Raw genomic sequence first — 23,192 nt, forward strand, 5'->3', positions numbered from 1 at the left:
ACACAGAAAGACATGGGAATGTGGAGGAGGAAATAAAGTGTAAACTTTCTGTAAGTGCAATCAGGAGCAGAGGAGAGGATTGCCGTGTGGATTGGAGTTATTGATCTGGGCTGGTTAGAAATTCATTGCTGGAGGGAGGACTGCCTGGACGGTGATGGAGGAAAATAGAATGGCACTAAGTACTGCTGAATGGGGCTTCTTGTATTCACTGCATTAAAAGGAAGGTTTACAACTACACCTGCAGGGGATTTCTTAACAACCCCCTGTGATCCAAGTTACAAATCCTGCTTGTGTTCTAGAATGATCATTTGATGCAAGGTTAGATTTTCATTAAAACTTTTGTCCAACTTGGCAAAAGTACCTCTAGGTACAGAGAGCACTAGCCCAGACACACTGCTACAGAGCATTTCACAGATCTCAATGTTTTAGCGGCTAAATAGTCATCTGTATCGTTTTATAGCATGAAGATAACTAGTATGATTTACTTAAAGCTGACAATCTTTACACAATAAATTGAGGCCAATTTACTAAGGACTTGTTCACACAAGATATGTGCAATTGTGTGCAGAGACATGCAGCTCAATGGTGTGAACAAGCCCTAAAGGAGATGAAAATCTTCACACAATAAATTGAGCCAGATTTACTATAAGAACTGGAAATCTCACAATAAATGAAGGCGGATTTATTAAAGGAGTCAAAGATTTTATCAATACATTGAGGCTGCTTTACTGAAAGGAGCTGGTAATCTTCACACAAATTAAGGATGATTTACTAAAAGGAGTCAAAGATCTCACAATAAATTGAGCCCGATATACTAAAAGAACTGGAAATCCCAGAAATGAAGGCGGATTTACTAAAGGAGTCAAAGACCTTCACACAATAAATGGAGCCTGATTTACTAAGGAAAACAATTGTTGGGGGTGAACAAGTCCTTAGTAAATCAGGCTCCATTTATTGTGTGAAGATCTTTGACTCCTTTAGTAAAGTTTGAAAATTATCTACTCCTTTCAGTAAATCGGCCTCAATGTATTGTTAAAATCTTCAACTCCTTTTAATAAATCAGCTTTAAATTGTGAGAGCTTCAATTCCTTTAGTAAATCGGGCTCAATTTTTGTGAAGATTTTCAAACTCCAACTCAATGTCTTATCAGATCTTCACTGCTTTAATAAAATCGGCCTGAATTTATTTAGAAATTTTCAACTCCTTTAGTAAATCGCGTTCAATTTATTGTGTGAAGCTTTTCAACTACTTCAGGGCTTGTTTTCTGTGTGCTCTGTTCACATCATACATCAGGGCTGGTGTGCAGAAAAATGCAGCTCAATTGGCATGGTGTAAACAAGCCCTAAAAAGTAGTTGAAAATCACCACACAATAAACTGAGGTTCATTTACTAAAGGAGTTGAAAATGTTCTCAATACTTTGAGGCTGGGGAATCTTATCACAATTCATTGATAATGGTTTATTAAATGAGCTGAAGATTACTACTTCAGTTATCCAATCATGTTAAAAACATCTGCACGTGAGATTCAGAGTGAACAGGAATTTGTCGTCAACATAATTGGATGGTAAGGTGAACAATCATACTTTTTTTCCCCATCAAATATTCTTCTTTTACAACTTTTTGCCCAAATGTATAAACTTGTTCCATTTGACTTTTCACACGTGTTAAGATTAGTAAATCAACCCCATTGCATGTGTGTCTAAAGGCATATAGACTGTGCACTTTGCAACTGCAGTTGTACTCATTTTGCCCAGAGCTTAAAAAAAAAATGTTGATTTCTATCATCCAATCATGTGCAAGCAAAAAAAAAAAAAAAAAAATTACCTTGCACCCAATAGGGTATTCTTTCAAAAATGAATCTTTTCCATATTACCCTTAGTAAGGAAAATTTTGTGCAACTGCACTTGCAAAGTGCACAACCTATTTGCTTTTAGTAAATTAACCCCAATGTGGAGCAAACATCAGTGGGTTGGATTTGGTAAATCAGTCTGAAGTGCAAAATGTCTTTTTACATTATCCAGGAAAAAAAAAAAAAATGTACAGGATGTTCATAAATGAAAACCTAATAAAAATTTAGACTACAATCAAAACACCACTCAAGGAGGTGGTATATGTAGTCATTACAAAAGATGTCATAAAAAGGTATTTGAATGGGGAGGTGTTTTTGTTTGGCATGTTACACCCTATGACCAGCTGGATTCAGATTTCCTCTGCAGTTCCCATTCTTTGACTTTTTTCTTTTAGGTGGCTATGACATTTACCACGCACACACACTACAATCTCATCATACACCTCTCTGAGTCTACCAACTATGTAGTGCAAAGGCCTGCCTGAATGGATACAAAATGGAAAGTATGTTTACGTAAGGAATATAAAAGAATTTCACTGTAAAAATGGCTGTACACATCAAGATTTATTTTGTCCCTGCTGAATCGACTGTCATTTGTCCCATGGATGAATGGGATCTTCAGTGCAGGCAATTGTATTCCAACAGCAGGCACCTGCAGCTGTCAGAATACCTAGAACAGCGCCTGCATCTGACTGGATGTGGGCACTGTTCAGTCAAGTTTCCTGCCCTGCTCCCTCAATAAAAGTAGATTGAAAAAGCAACTTTTGTTGAGCTGGATGGTGAGGACAGAGCCACCCATACAATGGATTTCATCCATTTCACAAGGATGTGTGTATGGCCAGCCTAAGATAGTAACATAAGGTGAAATTAAAATAGCCAGGACTGTCAGACAGATTTTACCCATAGATGAGCTGCATTGATAGACTGCAAGGATGGGGAATGAAGGGGAATCTAACAAAACTGAAACAGCAACCAATCAGCTTCTAGCTTTCATTTTCAAAGCCTAGCTAAACAAGGTGAAGCCATGCACAGCTGCTCCAGGTCTGATAAATCCACGGAGAGAGGGGGGGGAGGAGAGAGAGAGAGGGGGGGGGAGGAGAGAGAGAGAGAGGGGGGGGAGGAGAGAGAGAGAGAGGGGGGGAGGAGAGAGAGAGAGAGGGGGGGGAGGAGAGGAGAGAGAGAGGGGGGGAGGAGAGGAGAGAGAGAGGGGGGGAGGAGAGGAGAGAGAGAGGGGGGGAGGAGAGGAGAGAGAGGGGGGGGGGAGAGGAGAGAGAGGGGGGGGGGGGAGAGGAGAGAGAGAGGGGGGAGGAGAGGAGAGAGAGAGGGGGGAGGAGAGGAGAGAGAGAGGGGGGGAGGAGAGAGAGAGAGAGAGAGAGGGGGGGAGAGAGAGAGAGAGGGGGGGAGAGAGAGAGAGAGGGGGGGAGAGAGAGAGAGAGGGGGGGAGAGGAGAGAGAGAGGGGGGGAGAGGAGAGAGAGAGGGGGGGGAGGAGAGAGAGAGGGGGGGAGGAGAGGAGAGAGAGAGGGGGGGAGGAGAGGAGAGAGAGAGGGGGGGGAGGAGAGGAGAGAGAGAGGGGGGGGAGGAGAGGAGAGAGAGAGGGGGGGGAGGAGAGGAGAGAGAGAGGGGGGGAGGAGAGGAGAGAGAGAGGGGGGGGAGGAGAGAGAGAGGGGGGGAGGAGAGAGAGAGAGGGGGAGGAGAGAGAGAGAGGGGGGGAGAGGGGGGAGAGGAGAGAGAGAGAGAGAGAGAGAGAGAGAGAGGGGGGAGAGAGGGGGGGGAGAGAGGGGGGGAGAGAGAGGGGGGGAGAGAGAGGGGGGGAGAGAGAGGGGGGAGAGAGAGGGGGGGAGGGGGGGAGAGAGGGGGGAGAGAGGGGGGGAGAGAGGGGGGGAGAGGGGGGGAGAGGGGGGGAGAGGGGGGGAGAGGGGGGGAGGAGAGAGAGAGAGAGGGGGGGAGGAGAGAGAGAGAGGGGGGGAGGGGGGAGAGAGAGAGAGGGGGGAGAGGAGAGAGAGAGGGGGGGGAGGAGAGGAGAGAGAGAGGGGGGGGAGGAGAGGAGAGAGAGAGGGGGGGGAGGAGAGGAGAGAGAGAGGGGGGGGAGGAGAGGAGAGAGAGAGAGGGGGAGGAGAGAGAGAGAGGGGGAGGAGAGAGAGAGAGGGGGGGAGGAGAGAGAGAGAGGGGGGGAGAGGAGAGAGAGAGAGAGGGGGGAGAGAGGGGGGGGAGAGAGGGGGGGGAGAGAGAGGGGGGGAGAGAGAGGGGGGGGAGAGAGGGGGGGGAGAGAGGGGGGGGGGGAGAGAGGGGGGAGAGAGAGGGGGGGAGGGGGGGAGAGAGGGGGGAGAGAGGGGGGGGGAGAGGGGGAGAGAGGGGGGGAGAGGGGGGGAGAGAGGGGGGGAGAGAGAGATTTTGTTCTGAGAAAAAGCATACTGACACGAACATTATTTCAACAATCTTTATTGAAGTACACAGATCCAAAAGAAATGTACAATGCAAGAAAATCCAACTAAAACATACATAGAAAATTTAAAGTAAAACAAAAAGACCAGCAGCACCTATCCAGGCAGAACAGTACATATATAGTACTATATGGCATCTCACACAGCGATTCACATTGTAGTCAGATGTCCTGACCAGGCATAAAGTGCATACAGTCTTGCTGAAAAGTGTGGATGGATAACATGGAGCTGAGACTTACAGATAAATTGCTCCCAGCATACAGAAAGAAAAAAAAAAAAAAAGTTTTACAGACTAACATTACTTTTTCAAACATAATACTTGTTTAATAAGGCAGGAAAGCAATAATCGGACGTAACCAATCATCTTTCATTATTTTCTCTGCTCCCAAAGGATGAAAGTTACTATAAAGCACAGTGTAGTAAAATGTACCAGTGTGTCATTAAGTAACAACCTATACCTATCAAATAAATATACATATGTTGCACATATACAGTAATCATCTCACTTAGGTCTAAACAGGAAAAAAACTAAACAAAAACACACACACAAAAGAACTTAAAGTTGAAATAAATGACTCATCTACATCTATTTTATTGAAAATATCTAAATATTCTACATTTAAATAAAATATACATGGGTGTTGTCAGTAAAATGAAAAAATGTAACATATCCTATTTCCTGTACAATATTAAATATTGCAATACCATTTATCTGAAAAACTAGTATCCATCTTTCCTCTTCCAGAGAAATGGACTGGTTTACATATTTCAAGCTTTGGTTCCCTTTAAGGCATTGTGGAGTAATATTGTATGTGCTTAAAACAAAGACCCTTACTTCATAAGGCAAACATTTAGGTACAATCGAAATGATTTTTCTGTACTCTTAATGGCAGATGAATTCATGAATTGCTATGAGTTTCTACAAAAATCAATAAATGCGCTACCCTAGTCTATACGCTTGCTGATATTGCCTTCTTAATAAACCTATGACAACAGTTCAGTAGTGAACTAAAGAATTGCACATCCGGATCTGTACAGGAGGGGAACAGGTCTACTTTGAAGGTGATGGAGCCAAGGCAGTTGTCCATGCCTCTCCTTGTTCTGCACTGGGTTTGCAGCCTCGTAGAAGACTGGCATCATTTGGGTATGCGAGCACAGATGAACTGTTGGGAGATAAATGCAAAAAAATAAATAAAATATCTATAATATATATTAAAATATAAAATGTTATTTCTGAGTGTTTATGTTTACAAGTAAGAATTTTTACGTGAATCTGGAGATTTGGTAAGGTTCGCCCTGTGGTGGCTTTCACCTGACAATTCACAAAATCATTTTTGCCAACTACTGCACCTTTAACAACCTAGACATCATACTGTATTTAATGAGCCTAGTGGTTTATCCACATACTTCTAAGCCTTGGTTCACATTATATATGGGCGCACACATTACGGATGCACACATCCGCGAGGGGGATGGGGAGTCGTAGTCTCCTTTTAAAAATCATGCTGCACCGACTCACATGGTAGTGCAGCACCATGCAATTGGGCGCATGCAAAACATACCACACCATGTTTTCTTCTGCAAGGAAGTGCCATTAACCACTTGACCTCCAGAAGATTTACCCCCCAGGTCATTCTTTGTGATATGGCGCTGCAGTACTTTAACGGACACTTCCACGGGCATGCAACACTGTACATAAATTAAATGTGTAAATTTTTTCCCTACAGAGCTTTCTTTTAGTGGTATTTGATGCCCTCTGGGGTTTTTTTTTTTTTATTTTTGCACCATAAAATGAACTGACATTTTTTTACTTTCTGCTATGAAAAACGTCCATAAATTTTTTTTTCTCCTTCAAATCAAGGCTTAAAAATGTATTCTGCTACATATTCCCAAGAAGCGTATATTGATTGGTTTGTGCAAAAAAAGTTATTGAATCTACAAATGGCGACACACACACACACACACACACACACACACACACACTTTGTTCCCCTGACTAAAATCTAGCAGATTGCCATTCACATAACACAGCTCTGCCTTGTTTACATAGGCAGAGCCATGCGCTCTCATCTCCTTGGCGTTCAACAGGTGCCAGCGCTCATCCATTGACCGGCACCCGTTTGACTTCTGCCATGTTCAATCAATGTGTCCCCCCCCCCTACAGAATGCCTACCCTGTAGCAGTAAATCTGCTATATGCCATATGATAAGTGATTTAAGAAAAAAAAAAAATACTGACACCCCCACACATCTGCTAAAGAGCAGTGGGTTTTGCTTGCACAAATGTTAACCTGGGTAAGATGAAGAGCAGTAAAATATAACCAGTGTGCTGCATTACTAAACAGGAAGCACACAGCATGTGGATGAAATTAGAGAAATGCCTGGCGTGGTGAGATTTAAACTTTGTCCATAATAAAAAAAAACAAAAAACAAAAAAAAATTGTATATAATGTAAAATAAGCCCATGTGGTATAATCAGGATTTGAGAAGTGAGGAGGGTGTGCAGTAAAGGAGGGGATGAGTAGGGGGATGGGGAGAAGGAAATTGGTTTTCACAACACACTCAAAGCCTGAGTAGCAGAGGAGAACTTTAATTATCTCCAGTCAGAAAGAGAGACAGGAAATTTGGACTTTTAATTAGCCATTTGGAGTGTGGTTAGATTTTTTTTTTTTTTTTAAACCAGATAATTTAAACGCGAATAATTCAAGTCTGACTAAATGAAATTCACATAATCAGAATGCAGATAATTGAATTTCTACTGCATCCATTAATTCAGTGTGGAGGTGTGTGAGGCCTCTTATGAGAAGCCTGTCACAGCTCAATAAAATCTCAGTCAATTAATTTTTTCATTATCGAAGTATTATACCAACAACAGAAAATAAACGGGACTACCACACATGAAAGTACCTCTCAGGAGTCACGTTACAACTTGTTTGTTCTTCCTCCTCTTCAGGAAACCGCCGGTTTGATTTGGCAAATTTGTGGATAGCTTCAGCCACCGAGTATGTGGTCTGGCCGGATACACAGGCTTCCATTTCCTCTGGAGTGAGCTGAGTTTGTAAGAAAAGGTGAAGTCGGCTGTCTGAGAGTAATAGCGGGCACTGTACCACCCTGAAAAGGGAAAGAGAGGAAGAAATTACTTCTAAAGGCCGTTTATGTCACATGGTTTCAGTTAAGCATTAGAATAATTAGAAAGTCCATAAATCTCACTTAAAAAGGAGGTCATCAAAAACAGATTTGCCTTTGTGGTGCTCTTCTGGAGTGGTCTTCACTCACTGCCAAAAAGGTAAGATGTCGATGGGATGGGGACAGAGCTCTGGATCGCAGTAAAAGCCCAACAAGGGTTCTAAACCTTCCCCACTGTACCAAAACCCTAGAACTACAGCCAGCGATTTGTTTTCTAGTTTTTGAAACTGTGGGGAAAGGTTAGAACCTTTGTACAACGTTTTGCATTGCTTTCTATGTTCCCACTGAGGAGATCTAACCTAACTAATGAAAGGAAATAGAATTGTACAGCTGTTACCAGATCAGGAGTAGGTGGGAAATACTCCAGTAGGGATTACATGTGATCGGTGATAAAATGTCAAAAGTTGGGATTTACCCTCATTTGTGGTAACTTCCACTTCCTGTTGAGCACAGGAAGTGCATGAAAAACCTGCCCACTGGGGACACAGACAGCAATAAAAACCTGACAGAAGTTATGTTTTCACTCTTCCCAGTGTATTCAAACCATGCCAATTTTATATATTTCTCTGGGACTGTGCTGGTGAGATATTAGCATGAGAGTTCCTGATCTTGCACAACTGCTGTAGGCATCTTGAGGTTCCTACCTGCTGAGTTTTTAGTACAGCTGGATTCACACTTCGATGCTTGCATTGCAGTAATTTTTTTTAATCACTCTTTATGATGCATTGAACACACTATTAAAAACAATGGGAACCCTCTGCACATGCATTAAAGCACCTTAAAACATAATACAGAAAACATGGAGCCCAGGTACAATGAAAGTGGTGCAGGTCAAGCCCCAATTTGTGCCCATTGGACTTTGAAGAAGCTGCACCGAACAACGGATCAAAAAAAGTTCTAAGAAAACCCTGATTTTTATCAACATGCAAATTTGAAATTAACGCCATAATAAAATACCATGAGACATATCAGAACATGGATAGTTACAGGATAACATATACACATATCAAACTAGACTGTTTCATGAAATGCTTAGTGTAAGGATATCAACTATGTTCACTTCCTCAGGAGATAGTGATGTTTCATCGGATATTTGTGAAGAAGCAATGTCAAAAATAAAAAATATATATTATATTACCATCAATACATATAATTAAAGAACAAAAACACAAGTGTCACAATATAAGTAACCAGTCATGGAACCAGGTTCTTCAGCTTATGATGAAAACAAAATCCATAAGATGAGGACTCCTTAATACCAGTCAATATATGAAAGGTGGCCAGCAACCCCAGAGATATATGCAGGTGATTTTATATGCAAATCTTGACTTTGATAGCTCAACCACCTCTATTTCTAGCCTTCCCTTTGGTTCCCTAATGCGATGAGCTTGGCCCTGACCGGTCCAAGTCTTCCGTCTTCCAATTGTTTTTGAAGATACCATCTGCTTTTGCCATTTACCTTTGTGCTAAATTTTGTGACAAGTTTATTTTAGAATATAAAATGTATGTCACCTAGAGTTCTGCTTTACAAATAATTTAAAACATGCAATAAAAGCCTTTCTCAAAACAGTCTTCGCTTTATTCTGGTTATATGCATTAGGTATTAAAGGACACTTCCATGACAGAAGATGTAGCCTCTTCATCCTGAGGTGTCACAAGTCCAACCTGTTCTCCCAGTTTTGTGCCTCTCAGCTCTCATTCCTCAGCATCATGCTGCCTATGGTCTCCGTGTAGATCTGGTCAATACACTACAGTTACAAATGACTGTAAATGATGTTTGCGCTGTAATGGTTCTCTTAAGACACCAAGGGCCATATTTATCATGTAAATTTATACGAAAGCAAATTATCGTAGCAGTAGAGGTTTCTGGTGAATAATACTTCTGTCATCTTAACTACAATGTAATCTATATATCTTTCAAATAAATATCTGGTGTGCCACATAACAAACAGTCTCTTTAAAAACAAGTATGGGCAAAGCCTGGACTAAATCATTATAACAGCCATGTGTGCCAATGAATCAGAAGCAGGACAGGAAGAATTTGGAGTCTGGAGAGTTGGCAGTAACAACGCTGGAGAACGAAAGAAAGATCATTTACTGGCCACCAAAGAGTTTCTACAGCAATGCCCAAGATGCAAATAATAAAACAGGATATACAGCCAGAACTCAGCGTGGCAAGCTGAACTTAGAAAAGACAATTCATAAAACGCATAACCAGCAAATAAAAACAAGATGGATTTGTGAATCAACAGCCAAAAAAAAAAAAAAAAAAAACGCCAGAAACAAACGCATGAGCTAAACATCACGCATTATTTTAACTGCCGATAAACTCAGTGGTTGGTACTGGTTGAATGTGGGTATTAAAGTGATCGTACACTTCCTTGTAGTACCATGATGATCGTGCGGAGCTGCAATTCCAGGTCACGTGACCAAATGCCACAGTGGCAGACTGGAGCACGATCATCAATAAAGTGAATAAAGACTACTAAGGTCAGCCTCCACAGTACTACATGCAGTGTCTTCTATTGACACGTTTAGGTCACAAAACAAAGTTAGGGCCTGTATCCATGAGCTTTTATTCAGGTCAGAATAGTTTCTCTCCTCATACATGTCCATAAGGATGCAAAAACAGTACCAGTCAAAAAATAGGAATGATCTCAGAAGGGTCCCAAAGCAAAAAAGCATGTTGCATTTTACCATAAGGACAAGCCCATAGTCCATCGATACAGATCCTTACGCACACTCAAAGGCAATTTGCCCTAACCTAATGACACCATAATGTATAAAGTTGGCCAACTCTTACAAACGTGGATTAAGTTCCCAAAAAAAAAAAAAAAAAAAAAAAAACACAAAACCACACACACACACACACACACACACACACACACACACACACACACACACACACACACACACTTCAATGACGTCTTCAACAAAAAATAGTGCGAAGCCTCTAGTGGAACCTGTCACATTCAGACTTTATCCTGAAAATTGTTTTGCAGCAAAGTAAAATGTGTTGGGCTTTACCATAAGTGACCAGTCCATGAACCCACTATGAAGCCCACAAGAGAATTACTGCTTTTTTTGCATGCCATTTTTTGGCTTGCAACAATGACAGCTCATTTGTTAAGGCAATTAAAAAAAAAAAAAAAAACAAAGAAAAAAAAAAAAACATCTACAGATGTGCAAATTCTCCACTCACTCAGACATTTAAAAGGCCAAACAGGTAATTCTCTGATGTCTGTAGCACCTAAAATGAGCCTGTACCCTGCTCCTGCATATGTGAAAAGATTTACAAATTCATAACAAGCAGCAAAATCACTTTGAGAAATTAATTTCTCCACAATGCTTATACAGTCATGGCCGAAATTGTTGGCACCCTTGATATTTCTCCAGGAAATCATGTATTTCTCACGAAACGTATTGCATTAAACACATGTTTTGCTATACACATGTTTATTCCCTTTGTGTGTATTGGGACAAAACAAAAAAAGGGAGGAAAGAAAGCAAATTCGACATAATGTCACACAAACCTCCAAAAATGGGCTGGACAAAAGTATTGGCACCCTTTCACAACTGCGGATAAATAAGAATGTTACAAGCATGTGATGCTCCTGTAAACTCACCTGGGGCAAGTAACAGGTGTGGGCAATATAGAAATCACACCTGAAAGCAGATAAAAAGGAGAGACGTTCACTTAACCTTTGCATTGTGTGTCTGTCTGTGCCACACTAAGCATGGACAACAGAAAGAGGAGACGAGAACTGTCTGAGGACCTGAGAACCAAAATTGTGGCAAAATATCAACAATCTCAAGGTTACAAGTCCATCTCCAGAGAACTAGATTTGCCTTTGTCCACAGTGCGCAACATTATCAAGAAGTTTGCAACCCATGGCACTGTAGCTAATCTCCCTGGTCGTGGACGGATGAGGAAAATTGATGAAAGATTGCAACGCAGAATAGTCCGGATGGTGGATAAGCAGCCCCAAACATGTTCCAAAGACATTCAAGCTGTCCTGCAGGCTCAGGGAGCATCAGTGTCAGCGCGAACTATCCGTCGACATTTAAATGAAATGAAACGCTATGGCAGGAGACCCAGGAGGACCCCACTGCTGACACAGAGACATAAAAAAGCAAGACTACAGTTTGCCAAAATGTACTTGAGTAAGCCAAAAGCCTTCTGGGAAAACGTCTTGTGGACAGATGAGACCAAGATAGAGCTTTTCGGTAAAGCACATCATTCTACTGTTTACCGAAAACGGAATGAGGCCTACAAAGAACAAAACACAGTACCTACGGTAAAATATGGTGGAGGTTCAATGATGTTTTGGGGTTGTTTTGCTGCCTCTGGCACTGGGTGCCTTGACTGTGTGCAAGGCATCATGAAATCTGAGGATTACCAAAGGATTTTGGGTCGCACTGTAGGGCCCAGTGTCAGAAAGCTGGGTTTGCGTCCAAGATCCTGGGTCTTCCAGCAGGACAATGACCCCAAACATACGTCAAAAAGCACTCAGAAATGGATGGCAAAGAAGCGCTGGAGAGTTCTGAAGTGGCCAGCAATGAGCCCAGATCTAAATCCCATTGAACACCTGTGGAGAGATCTTAAAATTGCTGTTGGGAAAAGGTGTCCTTCCAATAAGAGAGACCTGGAGCTGTTTGCAAAGGAAGAGTGGTCCAAAATTCCGGGTGAGAGGTGTCAGAAGCTTATTGATGGTTATAGGAAGCGACTGATTTCAGTTATGTTTTCCAAAGGGTGTGCAACCAAATATTAAGTTAAGGGTGCCAATACTTTTGTCCAGCCCATTTTTGGGGTTTTGTGTGACATTATGTCATATTTGCTTTTCTGCCTCTGTTTTATATTTGTTCCAATACATACAAAGGGAATAAACATGTGTATAGCAAAACATGTGTTAATGCAATACCTTTTTTGTGTGAAATACTTGATTTTCAGGAAAAATATCAAGGGTGCCAACAATTTCGGCCATGACTGTAAATACAGATGTGAATTTGGGGTTTTGTTTTTAAAGTTCACAAAACAGACAATGAAATCTTTGCCTTTTTAGCCGAGAACAGAATACCGGCAGCTCTCCAAAGTTGCTGTGGAACTCCAGGAATTACCTTTTTCCATATTCACATCAAGCCATGCTAGAACAATACAAACATCCTTGGCAACTCTCCTGATATCCTATATGGATACATGCAAATTACTGAAGTCTACACTACATACAGTGATCATGAACATCAAGGTGGTGCACCAGCAGCTTCCCCTCTGCACACAGGGGCTTGTTCACTCAATACTCCACCATTCAGAAATTGCCCTGCATTTTATTTTTTCAATAAACACAGGGCGTTCTCTGACTAAACAAGTTAGAGAGGAGGGGTGGATGACCTATGGATGAGATGGAGATCCAGATAACACCTTGTATTCACTGGAAAAATATCAATAAATAAAAAAAATAATCTATCTATCTATCTATCTATCTACACACACACACACACACACACACACACACACGTACACACATACATATATCTGTGAGCCCGTGTTGAGATCTTTGAGAATGAATAAATGCACATTTAGGGCTTGTTCTCACCATTTGCAGTGACCTGCATATTTCCGCGCTGAATAAAAACACAGGTCACTGCCAGGGAACATAGAATACAATCCATCCTATACACCTTGGGTCACCATTGTTTTCAGGACAAAAGGGAGCAAAATCCAAAAATGGATTTGTCACCAATAAAGGACCAGAAGGGATTCTCCCAATGGGTCCATTTGAAAGATTTCCCTAACTCTGGAGAGATTACTTCTCTTGATCCCGGTTGTATCCGAAAATTCCCCCATTCTTGTCAATGCACCCTCTGCCATCACATTGGGATGTTCCTCGTCTGTCCTTTGTTTTTGAATGGATTATTAACCTGGCCATAGTTGGATTGAATCACGACTGGTTCAGCAGGGATTGTACGAGATTCGATCCATTTACAGGCAGGCTGGTTGTACTGAAGTTGATCCGTTGGATGACTTCACTACAAAAAATTTGACAGGCTAATTGTACTGATTATTGCGTTCTGCTGGCAGGGAAGGCTCCCCACTGGCAAAACACAATAAAACTGCAGGTTTTTTTTTTCCCTGCATCCCATGGAAAATTGCTCACTTCCCCCAGCAACACAGTTGGTGTTGATGGGGGAAGCAAGCAAGCAATTTTCCATGGGTTGCAGAAAAGAAAAAAAAAAACAAAAAAAAAACCACTATAATGTATGGCCTGCGGGTGGGTGAGGGTAAGCCTGTCCCTGCAACCTTTATTTTTAATAGCCTTTATTTCTTGGAACCTTGATTTATTTTCTGCAAAAAAAATTATTTTTCGTTCCGCTTTAGAGGTTAACCTCATGTTTAGCTTTAGATTTTTTTTTTTGTTTTTTTTAAATATAAAACATGTTCTTCCTTTAGTACTCTTATCGCCAAGACCACATTTTGATGTCTTCACTGACTACCAGCAAGGTTATCAGCAGAAGCGCCTGCAGGAAAATGACCAAGATGATCTCATTTGACTAGGTAACAGGTACTCCAGATAATTAACAGAAATGCAAGTTCTTCAAATTAAAACCACTAATTGTGCAAGCGTTCAGAGCTCTAATAAGCTGCCAAATTAACATTAGAAAATGTGCTTCTGTGACACAAAGATATTCAGCTTTATCATGTAGATTTTTATGCAGCATAAATGACTACATTACACAAAATGTGGGTAGGTGGCATTCTGTGCTGGGGTCCCTGAGCTGGCTCTGGTGCACATGCCAAGACCAGGAAATTACACAGGGAACTCGCTATAGACCTGGAACACAGACAAGGATAAACACAAGTTTATTGCCCTACAGCAATGATATTTATCTGTTTAAAAAGATCTATTCTTCATGGCCATAGCAAACAGATCATTCATTTTATCCAACCACACAGACAGCGGCTGATTGGTGGTTCTAGGTAACTAGAACACTCTTTCTTTTAGACACTCTAATAAAGTATATACGGCTTTTGCATAAATGTATTTGCAGAACGGTTCATTACTTTTAGACATCTGTAACCTGGTACATACCTTTCAACAAGAGGAAAACTTAATTTTACTGTGTGCACCTATACCCCAAGGGCACAGAACCATTATCACCCCAAAATTTAAAGTGATATTAAAAAGGTAGAAAAACAAGACACACGCCTGCTCTGTGCAATGGTTTTGCACAGAGTAGTCCTGCTACTCCTCTTCTCGGGTCCCCTGCTGACTCTCCTGGCTCCTCTTCTGAGTGCCCCCAGAGCAAGCTGCTTGCTCTGGGGGCACTTGTGCATGTTTGCTCTCGAGCCCTGCTCTGTATGTCCAGAAAACACAAAATCATTGGCTGCGGTTGACAGCCGTGGGAGCCAATGGCTCCCGCTGCTGTGTCACTCATCCAATTAGAAGACAAAGACCCAAGAGAGCAGCTGCTCTTGTGCACAAATGGTGGATCACGATCTGGCTTGGGTAAGTTGCCTACTGAAGGTTTTTACCTTAATGTGTAGAATCCCTGACAGGTTTTTTTTTTTTTGCTATAATCAGTCCCCAGGCAAAGATCACTCTTATTTTCCAGTCCTCTTCAAAGTGAAGGAAATGTCCTTGTAAATGACTGTTACAGAAACAATAATCTGAATTAGAGAATTTCCTCTCAAGTCTTTTTCTTGTAACATCTCAACATTTTTGATTTGTCCTCACTTTCAACCCAGAGACCATGGTCTACCGCTTTTAGACCCAGTGAACATCCAATAGGACAAAGTACAGCTCCCCTAACAAGAATACAGACCACAAAAACATGACAGGGTATTAACCAATACCATCATCAAAAAAGAAAAAAAAAAATAAGGTTTTGGATTCAGGTACACTTTAACCCGTCCTTCCTCCTAACTTAAAGCAAAAAACACCAACCAATACTCTATCAAGTGGGGAAGAGATAAAAAAAAAAAAAAAACACCACAAAAGGTTCTAAGCGTTGAACATGTCCCCACTGTGGGCGTACCCTTTCACTCCGGGAAAGGAGGGTCACCAAGAGATCGATCAATGGAGACACAATCATAAAAGTTTTCTATATCGTGATCCTTTATACAGTATTAACCAGGATAGGAAGGGGAAATCTTCCCAATGGAGACAGAGTGACAAAACCAAGTTCCTAACCACTGAAAGCAAAAAAAAAAAAAATGAACCATTAATCTACTGCCATAACACTTAGGCCTCACACACACAGGGTGTCTGTTTAGCCCCTCAGAATTCCAGAACTCTAGGCAGGGGAAAAATAAAATAAACACACACCTAAAACGTATTGCACATGCATTTAGGTGCATCAAGAGTTTGATCATTAATGGATTCCATTGGGCAGAATATTTATTCTGGCCACTGAATTGCATGAACGCTCAAACTCACTTAACGTTTTGCAGTTATTCTACTCTTCAGCTCCTCTCCTGAACAAGCAGAGTTTTTTTGGGTTTTTTTTGTTTATTCAACCTGCAAACACTTGTCTTCGAATATACCTGTAAAACACCTATGTGCACATGGACACATAGGCTTACACAGGTGCTTTTACAGGCTGGGAAAAAAAAAAAAAAAAAAAACCCCTTACAATAACTTTTCATTCTCAGGGAACCCCTGCTAAAAATTACTAACTACAACTTGTGATAGTGAGATGGTCAGTGGGAAGAATGCTCTTTGCACCCTGGGGTGCCTTCAGGGATACCTTCATAAAATGCACAAAAAAAAAAAAACAAAAAAAAACCACACAGCCCAAAAATTGCATACAAGCCAGCAGGTGAATCAAGCCTGCCTTTTAGTTGCAGGTTTTCATTTTACACCATTACAACCTTCTAGCCACCGGAGTCCTAACAACTAATGACATCAGTTGATCAGGAGGGCATTGGGCACAATGTTTGCCCTCCCCTGTCCCTCTCCGTCAGCACTGGGGTCTTATTAGCGGAGTGAGGGAGAGAAACACTGCAATACTAGTCAGTACCAGGGTGTGTATTTGCTTTGGAAGAATAAGTCACGCTGGGTGTCCTATGTGGATGTTGCTTGATATATAAAAATATTAGTTTTTTAAGTTTTAGAATGAGGTGCCTCAAGATTGTGCCAAATTTTAAAGGGTGTCTTGACTGGAAAAAAGGTTTAGAAACACTGGGCTACTTAAGTGCCATCTATCTTAAGTGTCCAGGTATTCTGGCAAAATCAACATAAGGACCGGGCCCCCCCTCCAGTGTCCTATTAGCCAATTCCTTATGTGCACGTTTTTTTTTTTTTTGTTTTTTTTTGTTTTTTTAGTTCTGCCTTCACTGGCTGCATGCTTGTTCTAGATCAGTGGTCGGCAAGCCGCGGCTCGCGAGCCACATGCGGCTCTTTACCCACTCTAATGCGGCTCTTCTGTGTGCCGGGCGCCTGCTCCCCTCCCTCCTCTCGGTCGGCCGCTCCCCTCCCTCCTCTCGGTCGGCCGCTCCCCTGCCTCCTCTCGGTCGGCCGCTCCCCTGCCTCCTCTCGGTTGGCAGCCCCAAACGTCCGCGCGGATCTTTTAATCCGGCCCGCGGATGTGGCTGTCAGGATGTGTGTAGGCGGGGCAGCGTGCCGAACGTGAGGGGAGGGGAGCTAGGCTCCTCTCACAGTCCGCCCTGAAGACCCGAACGGCGCGGGAAGACAGCGAGAGGAACGCAAAAGGTAAGTGAATTGACACGGGGGACTTGGCTTACTAGAAGGGGGGGGGGGGGGATAGTACTGTGGGGGATGAAATACTATATGAGGGATGAATTACTTTATGAGGGATGAATTACTATATGGGGGGATGAAATACTATATGAGGGATGAAATACTATATGAGGGATGAATTACTATATGAGGGATGAAATACTATATGGGGGATGAATTACTTTATGAGGGATGAATTACTTTATGAGGGATGAATTACTATATGGGGGATGAAATACTATATGGGGGGATGAAATACTATATGGGGGGATGAAATACTATATGGGGGGATGAAATACTATATGAGGGATGAATTACTATATGAGGGATGAAATACTATATGAGGGATGAAATACTATATGAGGGATGAAATACTATATGAGGGATGAATTACTATATGAGGGATGAAATACTATATGAGGGATGAATTACTATATGAGGGATGAAATACTATATGGGGGGATGAAATACTATATGGGGGGATGAAATACTATATGAGGGATGAAATACTATATGAGGGATGAATTACTATATGGGGGATGAAATACTATATGAGGGATGAAATACTATATGAGGGATGAAATACTATACGAGGGATGAAATACTATACGGGGGATGAAATACTATACGAGGGATGAATTGCTATGGGGGATGAATTACTATATGGGGGATGAATTACTATGGGGGATGAATTACTATATGGGTGATGAATTACTATGGGGGATGAATTACTATATGGGGGATGAATTACTATGGGGGATGAATTACTATATGGAGGATGAATTACTATATGGGGGATGAATTACTATATGGGGGATGAATTACTATGGGGGATGAATTACACTATGGGGGGTGAATTACTATATGGGGGATGAATTACTATGGGGGATGAATTACTATGGGGGATGAATTACTATATGGGAGATGTATTTTCAGTTTTAAAAATGTGGCTCTCAAAATAAATTTCAATCATGGTTTTGGCGAGATTTGGCTCAGTTGAAAAAAAAGGTTGCCCACCACTGTTCTAGATCAATGACAAAAGTTTCAAATATTAAAACGTATGTAATAATGCAGTGCACAGAGCTATGGTGTGCTCCAACACAAAACCAATTATAGATCAGCTTTTGGGGTTTAGCGCAGTCAAGATTACGGATCTTTATTCTGTGATTGGTTACTTTAATCTGACAGTTAGCAACTTTATATTTAATACAGTATTATTTAAAGCAGAGTTCCACTTGAGAAAAAAAAAATTAAATTAAAGTCAGCAGCTACAAAAACTGTAGCTGCTGACTTTTAAACTACAGACACTTACCTGTCCTGCAGTCCAGCGGTGTCCTCACCGGCCGTCTTCTCTCCCTGGCACCGGCATCTTCAGTGTGGGCGAGAAGCACTGCGCTTTGTGAATGGTCCTGTAGTCTTCTAGGATCTTTCATGTGTCCCAGAAGACTACGGGGAGGAAGGGTGGATAACTTCCACTTCCAACCGCCTAGGCAATCGCAGCGGAAGTGGGAGCGGGTACCTGTCAAATTCAGGTAACCGCTCCCCAAAAGGTGCCAATCCTTAATGGGGAGCGGGGGACAAAGGCTTAAAGCTGAACTTACCCCTTTTGGGTGGAGCTCTGCTTTAAGTAAAAAATGATTCTGTAAAAAATAAACATGCAGAGAACAATTCAAGAGATTGTTAGATTAATTTGTCCTGCCAGAAAGCCCAACCTAGAAATTATTATTCCAAGAGTGCAGGTCAGTGACAGCTGCCAGTAAAATCTACTCGCAATCCACTTGGTAACTGCCCACTACATACTCAAAGTGTATGCCTTCTATAAAATTTCTCTCAGTTCAGACAACATGTGTATTATAGCCATGATTGCCACCCCTCCCCCATATCCCTCTAAAATCAGCTAAAAAGGTCTTTTTTACAACCTATTCACCTTCTGTGTTTATCCTCACTTTAGGCTAGATTTCTATAGTCCATATACAAATAATTTTAGGAACTAGTCCAGATGGAAGACATGCCTTTAGTAACCAGAGGCAAAATAGATTGCATTCTGAAAGCTCTATGGAGTTCGTACCTACAATAGTATATGCCCCCCACACACATATTTCTCAAATATTCCCCACATTTATATGGCTATCAAACTATCCAGCAAGTATGACATTGGTGGGTGGGGAAAAAAAAAATGAGAAAAAAAAAAAAAAAAGGAATGCTTACAGTTCATTTCCATTTAAAAAGAAAAAAAGTTGACATTCTATAGCATTCCTTGTAGTGTTGGAATACTTCTTGCTCCCGTTCAAAGTACTGAAGCCTTTTGGAACAGCGGCTCAATGACCCCATTGCACCACGGTGGCCTGGCCACCTCTCACAAACACAGGAAAGCAACTCAATCAGCCTCTGTAAGAACAGATTTACTGTGCATGGATGCGGTTTGCACTCCCTTGATAAAAAGAAGCCTACGTGTGATTTAATACAGGAGGTACTATGAGGGACAAAAAAAAAAAAAAACACCCAAACAGGAAGCAACCCATCTGCTGCCTTTTTATGAAATGGGTTAATTTGCACATGAAATCCTAACAATGAAGCTGGGTGAACTGTCAGTGTCTTGGCGCCCTCTACTGAGCATACAGGGTATAGGTCGGAGACAACGTACACACCCAGATTTATATTCCGCACATAAAACATGAGCATACCCAGCGGTTACTGGGAGAAAGCACTTCACTGCTTTGTGGCTGTAAATATTGGATATTATGTCTTCTGTCCGGCCTACAGAAGCAAGTCATACAAATAATAATGCTGCTGTGTGGGAAGGCCAGTTCAAAGAGAAAAATAAATAAGAGTAATAAAAAGTAGAAACATGCAGAAAACATTGATGTGATTTGAGATGTGAGACTGACACAACTAAGCCTAAAAGATATTTAATCAGAGTATAAAAGAAGGACAATTATCTGCTAATGGTACTATGGTTCTGTTAGGAGAGCTATGCCAATTACATTTTTTATGGTAAAAATGACATACCCAGCCTAATAGATTGTGTTACATTCATACAGAGGGCGCATGGGCTCCTTATTAAAACAGTTACATAAAAGTATATAGAATAGGCACTTGTGTTCCCTTAGTAGTCAAGCAGTTGAAGCTTTGAGAACAAAATAATGCAAATCTACAGACAGGTTTGTCTGTTAGTAGTAAAAAAAACAAACAAACAGAAAAAACAAAAGCTAGATTGTAAGCTCCAAGGAGCAGGGCCCTCCTATCCCTCTTTTATTGAACTGTATTGTTGCTGTATTGTCTCCCGTTATATTGTAAAGTGCTGAACAAACTGCTGGTGCTATATAAATCCTGTATTATAATAATGAAAGCAAAATCACAAAAAAAAAAAAAAAAAACAAGAAAGCTGCTGTAGACATTAAAGCCCAACTCCAAGAGACTTAAATTAGTTTTAGTTTATCTAGGGGGACTTACTTACCCAATCCTCCACACTGTAAACTTGTCCCTGCAGCATCTTCTCCCCTATGCTCTAGCTGCCTAAGGTCATGACATCATCAAGACCAGTGCATGGTCCATAGCCCTGCACTGATGAAATAATGTCAAAAAGACAGTCCACCACTGCAGCTTAGGAGAACACCATCAGCAGAGGGAGCGAAGCATCTGGCAAGTTAACCTCTTGCCGCCCAGCCTATGGCCGAATGGCGGCCGGCAAAAACACTCACCTTTCCGGGTGGACGCCATATGGCGACCTTTCGGGCATGCACAGTTTGCGCGATCTGTCACCGGCCGTGTACCTCGGACACGGCCGATGACAGATCTGAGTACCGGCCCCGTTGCCAGTACCATGTGACCTGCTGTGACCAATCACAGCAGGTCACATGACCGTTGTATACAATGGATGGCTTCATTCATGCCCTCCATTGTATACTAGCGTCTCTAGCTGTGAATGGTCACAGCAATCACGTGCACAACCTGGGCCAATCACAGCCTAGCTGTGTCATGTGATTGGCCGTGGCCAAATCACAGCTAAAAGCACAAAAAAAAAAACCCTGAATGAATCGATGTCATTCAGGTAAATGCTTGCTTATAGCAAAGTAATTCTTTGCTTTAAGCAAACTGTGTTAAAAAAAAAAAAAATTCAAAATACAGATCACTTCCCCAAAGTAGTACAATGTTACTATGGTAACATACTACACTTTGGTCATAGTGAAATATGAAAAAAAAAAAAAAAAAGAAAACTTAAAAAAGTAATAAAAAATTAAAAATAAAAATAATTTTTTCTCCCATACTGTCACCAGTCAGTGTCCCTGATCACTGCCATGCCAGTTATATGACAACACTGTACTGCACTGGTGACAGTATGTAAAAAAATAGTTAAAATACAACTTAAAAAAAAAAAAACTTGCCATGCCTCTTATGAAATACATCAGACTGTCTACCCTGCAAAAATGGGTCATTTGGAGGATGTCTGTACTGTTCTAATTTCTTGAGGTCCAAGAATGTTAGATCAGTACTTCAGGATTGATCAATATTCAGATATATCCCATAGTTTGTGAACTCTAACTTTCCTACAAACTAAAAAAATACATCCTAATTTGGGTAATTTTCATCAAAAACATGTAGCAGAATACATCTTGGCCTAAATTTATGTAGAACAATTTTTTATTTGCAAACTTTTATAACAAACAAAGAAAATTGTGTTTTTTCAAAATTTTCGGTCTTTTTTTTGTTAATTTAGCAAAAAATAAAAACCCCAGTGGTGATTAAATACCACCAAAAGAAAGCTCTAATTGTGTGAAGAAAATGATAAATTTAATTTTGGGTACAATGTTGTATGACCGTGCAACTGTCAAAGTGTGAGAGCGCTGAAACCTGAAAATTGGCCTGGGCAGGAAGGGGGTAAAAGTGCCCGGTATGGAAGAGGTTAAAGTGTGTTACCTCTCCCCTAGCTAATTGAGCAGTAACTTTTGCAGTGTGGGTGCAACTCTATTGCAAGGAAAGATTTCTAGAGTTGGGCTTTAAAGTGGTTCTAAAAGGGAACATTCCCTGCATTAAGGAGAAAATAAAAAAGGTCCCCGTATTTGTATCACACACTCACCCCCTAAACCCTTACCAGAGTCCTCACACAATCCAGCACTGTGCCCATCCGAAGTGGCTTTCTCACAGAACGGAGGCGGCAGCAGCAGGAGCCATGGGCTCCTGCTGCTGTCAATCAAATCATGTGCGAAGAGATCAAAAGGGCAGGCCTGAGCTGCACTGTGTGCATAAATGGACAGATAGAGCAGGCCCACATGTGTGCGCTATAGGAGCCAGGTTCTTATGGTGAAGTAAAATAATGGTAAAGTGAGCGCTCTAAAAGTAGCAGCTGTAACACTCAAGGTAACCACAGTAAACCTCCAAAGAACAGAAATATATAAAGTGCAGCGCTAATATGTAATCATAAATAAATAATAATGTGCGTAAGTGGTGTATAAATAATCAATAATTTATCCAATAATAAAGTTCAAAACAATGGCACACATGGATGATCTTCACAACAGCAGATATCTAAATGGACTTGTGACTGGAACAAATGGTAAAAGTGCGCACTCACCGGAAGCGCATAGTTAATGCGCATGTAAATATTATAACTACCAAGGATCTCTGGGATGGGCGGATGGTGAGCTTCCTTCTACTTTATGGTCATCAAGCATAGGGCAGTAAGGTAATCTGCTGGGTCCAGAGGTCCCCTTAAGGATGGAGAGGTGCTCAGCCTGGGTACAGGGCTCCCTCCTCTGGATACTGGATGCAGTGGGGGTAATCTGCAGCCTTAATAGCTCCAAATAGGAGCCAGAAAACAAGTGCCCATAGTGTAGTATGTCCAAAAAGTGTTTATTGCCATAAAGAGTTAAAAACAGGGTAGTATGCAAACTAAAGCAAGAGATTGCAGAGTATGCAGCACTGACCCCTTATTAAAGATGGCCGCCGGGCTTCCTTGTGGCCATACTACACTATGGGCAC

At 41.5% G+C, this 23,192-nt stretch overlaps 1 protein-coding gene across 1 annotated transcript in view; it reads right to left on the minus strand.

Moving 5' to 3' along the window:
- Positions 1-4,273: 4,273 nt before the first annotated feature.
- Positions 4,274-23,192, minus strand: part of SNX10 (sorting nexin 10) — a 58,651-nt gene continuing 39,732 nt past the window's right edge. The window contains exons 6-7 of the mRNA XM_089669917.1: positions 7,198-7,401; positions 4,274-5,454 (exon numbers count right to left, since the gene is read on the minus strand). Of these exons, the coding sequence (XP_089526043.1) occupies positions 5,343-5,454; positions 7,198-7,401 (316 nt within the window). The 3' untranslated portion in view covers positions 4,274-5,342. The remainder of the gene's footprint in view (positions 5,455-7,197; positions 7,402-23,192) is intronic.

This window comes from Staurois parvus, unplaced genomic scaffold (genome assembly GCF_062004578.1).
Source record: "Staurois parvus isolate SC_StPar_1 unplaced genomic scaffold, SC_StPar_1.0 ptg000082l, whole genome shotgun sequence".
Taxonomy (NCBI): Eukaryota; Metazoa; Chordata; class Amphibia; order Anura; family Ranidae; genus Staurois; species Staurois parvus.